The following is a 6,038-nucleotide window of genomic DNA, read 5'->3' as shown; positions in this document are numbered from 1 at the left end:
CAACATCAAAGTTATCTCAGAGTTTCGTACGATTTGAGAAGCCGTTCATGTCCAATTTCTGACTAGGAAACTTACGATAATTCTGATAGCAGGTGATGGCACTCAAAGATCTAGAAATACATAAATGATAAATGGTAAATAAATAAACACATTTATGTACCAATCCATTTCCCAGCATCTTTATCACTCATGAATCTGAAATAGTATCCTCCAGTTTCACATGATTTAGTCTATGGTGCAGTAATGCTGTTTATCTCGCTGAGCCTGAATTCTCTAACTGTGTGCACTTATGCACCTGCTGGTAGATGTTGTGACTACAGTTGAGGTCAAAAGGTTTTCATCCCCCTTTCAGAATCTGCTAAATGTTAATTATTTTACCAAAATAAGGGATCAAACAAAATGCATGTTATTGTTTATTTAGTACTGACCTGAATAAGATATTTCACATAAAAGATGTTTACATATAGTCCACAAGAGAAAATAATAGTTTAAATTTAATTTAAAAAAAAAAAGTTTACATCCCGTTAAGACAGCTGACTCCACTGTGATGTGACACTGTCTCTCTCTCTCTCTGTCTCTCACACACACACACACACGATGCGCAAAACTCCGTATTTGAGGGGGGCGTGGCAGAGTCTTAACTTTGATAAAGAATATCTCTTTGGTTTTGAAAACTTTTGAACAGAATGGAGATGTGTCCATTTTTATTATTTTGCCTAAATATCATATATTTTTTTCATTTAGCAGGAGGGGCAGTGTGTGTGGCAGCAGATAAAGGAGCATTCATTTTTTACAAATTTTTCTAGGTGAGACATTTAGGTAAAAATGGCTTGATGTTACTAACTGTTTTAAGTCAGCATGAAACTGAAGTTGCAATTAGAATGTTATCCCTATAGTGATTTTGTCCATTAGAAATAGACTGGATTGTTGCCGTTTGCCAACTGCTGCCATCCGATGTCAGTGATAGTTTGTCCCGCCCCCACGGACACATCATCATAAAAGAGATGACATTTTAAGAGGGATTCAAGATTATGAGGTCACATGAATTAAAAACAAAACAAAAACAATGAAAAAGAGATGTTCATGGATAAATCATTTATAATAAGCAATATCAACTTAAATATTCAATGTATACAATGCTGAGTTCAAATGCAGACTTCTCTGCATTTATTTGTGAATTGAATTTTAGCTATATCACAGTATGTGTAATGTAGCCTACTATGATCTTACTAAACCGTTCTGTTGCATGCATTCCATGTACAGTGAATTACAGTGTGGGAAACCATGATACATTTTACTCAATGAAAACAAAATAAAACTGACAGGATTAGATGTTTTCCTGTCTTTTTGTCTCTCCTCACTTTATTTAGTTTTTTTTTTTTTTTTCAAAACTATGGTGAGAACTAACTGGTAATAGGGGGTTTTATGATCCTTTAGCACATTGTAGATATATATATATATATATATATATATATATAAAGCTGCCACCTTGAATGTCTTAATGCACACATGCTCTCTTGAGATGCTCTCTATGATTTCAATAACTAAGATACTTAAAGCAACAAAAAGATTACTGTGGCACAATACATTTTTATTTTAATTTCTGGCACTTCAATGATTCACTAAGAGATGCTACTTTTTACTAGAAACACATGCTTTTATATTACTTATATTGAGAATTACAGCTGATGAAATGCTTATAAAACAATTCAAATTATTGATAATGAAAATTTAACATACTACTGTCACACCCCTGTGGACTGTTGATTGTGGTTTCTCCCTCTGTGTCCTTGTTTGGTTGTTCCTGTTCTCGTTATTAGTTAATCACCTCATTGTGCTCACCTGTCTGCCCCTCGTTATCTGCTCTATAGCTGTTCCTGTCTCTTGTATTCGAGTTGGTCGGTTATTGTGAATGTTACCCTGTGTGTTGATGTCTACCCTGTCTGGATCTCCTGCTGTCATACCATTAAATATCCTTTTATTCGTCACCCTGCCTGATCTCTGGAACACCCTGACCGTGACAACTACATAAGTTAAGGCATAATAAAGCTTTTATTGCAGACAACATTCTAAGCATCACAATCCTCCGATCCAGTCAGACACACTGATCTAAGAGCAGGTGTTTGGGAATATAATCATTTCCTGGCACTGCAATAATAGTGAAGGAACAGGTCATGATCTGAGAAAACACACAAACAAGAAAACACCAGAAATGACTACAATATAACAGCTCCTAACACTCAATCACATTAGTTGTTAAGAAATCTACGTATAAGTATATTTATATATGCATTTTTAAATACATGCAAAAAATAATGAGATCAGTTCACATAAATTCAATTACACATGAATTTGTTTACATGCAAAATTTAATTTATTTATTTATCTGTTTTATATTTTTGTTGTTTTGTTTTTTTATTTCACAAAATGCAAATATTAACATTGACACTGAGATGCATATTTCATATGCCTAAAATATACGTCCCAGAATTTCATAGTTTTAAAAAAATCTATGTATAGATAATTTTTATTCATATTTAACTAAAAATACAATGCAAATATTTTAGATTCAATTATACATTGCAAAATATTTTATTGCATTTGACAAAATGCAAAAATCATATATTAACATTTAAACAAAGCAAAAATGATCTTAGATTAACTTATATAAATTCAGTCACACATTAATTCATTTTCATTTTTATTTATTTTTAGTTATTTTATTTTATGACAAAAAAAATGCAAATAGTGTATATTAACCTTAATTTACATGCAAAATATTTTATTTTATTCATCTTGTTTTATGAGACAGATGCAAATAGTATAACAATATTTACACTATAAGGTGCAAATTGCATATGTCTAAAATATGTGCATAACCAGAAAATGAAGTTTCACAAATAAAGATTCTATATTCCACACAATGCATCACAACACACAATGAAAAGACAAAATCTATTTATCATTAGATGCATTTCTCACCTCTGCATTAGACTGCAAAGCACAGTCTGTCACATTCACACTAGCATGATTCTCGCAGACAGTCTGCGCAGCTTGTATCTGTAGCGTGTATTTAACCCGTGCAGGAGGATAGAGCTGCAACAAACACAGTATCTCATCAAATACATCAGAGTAAAGGAGCCGGATGTTATATGATGATGAACATGACACTTACCTGAGCTGTGTCTGATATGATATCCACCACTTTAAAGGCGTACGGATAGCTACTCATGCGATTGTGGACGTCCATGGCAAAGTTTGCCACATTAATGACATTATGGTTGTACTTTAGCTTCACACTGTGTCCTGAGACAATAAAAGCTGAGAAAACGGATGCAAAAAGGGTGAGAAGGCAAACCATCTCGGCAGCTTGTGAATCTGTGGGAACAAAAGCAAAGTCAAAATCATCTGGGTGTATCAGTATGAGGGTGGAAACATTAATAGCCATAAATTCCTGACGGTTTAACACACCTCTATTTATCTGCTGCATAAGAGCTTCTCTGGTTTCTGCATCCTGCTGACGGACAGACGCTCTCGCTTCAGTTAGATTCACAGACTCGTCAAAAACTAGAAGAGATGCAAAGCTTTTCCATCGCAAACCATCACAGAAAATCCATGTCATATTCTCACGTTCTTCACTGCAGCTGCATTGATGTGTTTACATCATCTGCCATGTCACATGACCAGACCGGCTGCATGCACCAGGACCCAATGCTGAATGTCCATAATATCTCCTGCTGAAAAAGACTTGAACAATTCCTGCTGGGAATAAAAACAGCTTGCTGGTTTCAGATGGTGTAAGCTGGTTCTGAGTGCCTGAAACTAGCAATCCAGACCAGTCTGATGAGTTTAAGCGGTGTGGACACATCACATCAGGCTGGTTTGAAGAGCAGGAAAGTGTTAATATTTGATATAAATAATCTGATTTTGCATGCTGCGTTAACATAAACTGTCCATTTTGCTGCTATAATCTGTGCCACTGAAATGCACGGCTGTTGTGTCTTTGAAAACAACTTCCTTGACTTTGCACTCGGCCTCAAGAGCTTTTGTTAACCCTCTGATCATTCTTGGGACCGAGGAGCTCAAACAGGCTGAAAGCGTTTTGAAGCAGAGTTTTCCCCGAGTCCATCAAGGTGTGGCGATTCTAGAAAGGTTTATGAAAGTTTGAGGTTTAACCTACCACAGCTTTTATTTTCACTCGCTTAAGAGCAGCAGCCGGTTAATATTCACTTGTTTTCCAGGTTTATGGCTGTATATTCAACATAAACAGAGGAAAGCCTCACAATCTGGAGGTTATTGCAGACCAGTGGCCAGATTTCACTCTCATTATTTGCAAACCCAAAGTTCAGGTAACTAGCCATGTTTTTTAAACCATAGTTTAACTGTGGTATTTGTAGTAAACCCAAGCATATGCAAAACTATACTTTATAGACAATGCATATGTTTGTGCGTGTCATTGTATGTAAGTGTGTGGGAGGAAGCATACAAATCATTGAGTATCTAAAAGATTTATAACAGATATAAGTATAAATACAAAAAAAATAATAATAATAAAAAAAATAATAAAATAAAATAAATAAATAATAATGACAAGACAAGTGGAGACAACAAGTATTGCAAGCGATAATGATGACAAAGATAACTATAACAACAATAATAATAATAATAAGGATTTCATTAAGATTAGGAAAGGGTGGAGGACAGTGAAGGATGCAAGTAATAGTAATGATATTATTAATAATAGTAATAAATTATAAATTAATAAATATTTAATAAATTATTAGGGTTGTCCCTAAAAAAAAATGTCTAAAAATCATTTTTGTTGACTGAAATAAATCTGAAATAAAGTAAAACAAATATTAGAAGGAAATCTTCAGCTTAAAAAATTAAATGAAAACTAAAACATGGCAACTAACTGAAAAAAAATATTAAAAAAAATAAAGGTTGAAGTTAAAGTAATACATTTATTAAAAACACAATTACTACAACAAATTAAAATAAAAAAAAACTGAAAATATACAAATAAAAGCTATTTGAATATGAATACATACTACAATAGTACATAAAAATACTAGAATAACAATGATTTAGCTATTATTTGTCAAATAGCTAAATCGATATATAAATCATGACATAAATTATATATATTTTTTACTTTATATATTTACATATACATATTATTTATTTATTTGTTCATTTATTTAACAAGTTACTTTAAAATCCAAGTGCTTTTTTTTAAACGGGGAACAAAGGATCTAAAAGGAGATTTTAACACATACAGCATCTACTCAAAGAGCAAAGACAGCCTGCAAAACTTTCTGAACACACCTGGTGTGATCAATAAACATGCATTCACATTATTAGCAGGTACACACTCTATTCGTAATCAAATTAATTGCCTGAAATAACTAGTTTTGTGACTGTGACAAAATAAAACATGCACAAACCTGTTGGCTGCCATAAAGGGGTTGACATCAGGCATTTAGAAGCAGTTCAAGAGTTTGCGGATCAACATGGTCTTCCCTGGAAAGTTCAAGGAGTGATGAATGTCTTCCTGCTGCAGGATGAACGACAGCTGCAGTTTAAAGGGGTCATAGGATGCTACATGCACTTTTACAAGTTGTTGGAACTGAAATGTGTGTTGGCAGTGTGTGTACACAACCACCCTATAATGATAAAAATCCACCCCGTGTTTTTAAAAAAAAATCTGGCTAAATGTTTTCCCCTTTCTCAAATCGAGCCGATCTCAGATGCCTGTCTGTGTGACGTCACACAGACAGGCCCCTCCCACGATAGTTTGATTGACAATAGCGTTTCAGCACAGACTGGAGTGGTGTCTTACCTTAGACACGCCCTGAGTGAGCTGTCATCAGTCCGCCATTGTTTCACCGCCAGAACAGATGTAGACAAGAATGACTCCTAAGCGATTGAGGTGTTCTGTTGTTGGATGTAATAATGAACATAGCAGTCGTCATTTACTCCCGACATCTGAGCCGCTGAAAACGCAGTGGATTACGTTTGTTTCTGAAGGGAATGCG

The 6,038-nt window shown here is 34.3% G+C and overlaps 1 protein-coding gene across 1 annotated transcript in view; it reads left to right on the top strand.

The window, feature by feature from the left end:
• Positions 1-4,290: 4,290 nt before the first annotated feature.
• Positions 4,291-6,038, top strand: part of LOC107680468 (glycine N-acyltransferase-like protein 3) — a gene marked incomplete at its 5' end in the record, with an annotated part of 3,367 nt that continues 1,619 nt past the window's right edge. The window contains one exon of the mRNA XM_016476353.1: positions 4,291-4,349. Coding sequence (XP_016331839.1) covers positions 4,291-4,349 — 59 coding nt within the window. The remainder of the gene's footprint in view (positions 4,350-6,038) is intronic.

Source organism: Sinocyclocheilus anshuiensis, unplaced genomic scaffold (assembly GCF_001515605.1).
Source record: "Sinocyclocheilus anshuiensis isolate Anshui unplaced genomic scaffold, SAMN03320099.WGS_v1.1 scaffold308, whole genome shotgun sequence".
NCBI classification, from domain to species: domain Eukaryota; kingdom Metazoa; phylum Chordata; class Actinopteri; order Cypriniformes; family Cyprinidae; genus Sinocyclocheilus; species Sinocyclocheilus anshuiensis.
The sequence above is the reverse complement of the archived record's forward strand: the minus strand, read 5'-3'. Positions and strand labels throughout refer to the sequence as shown.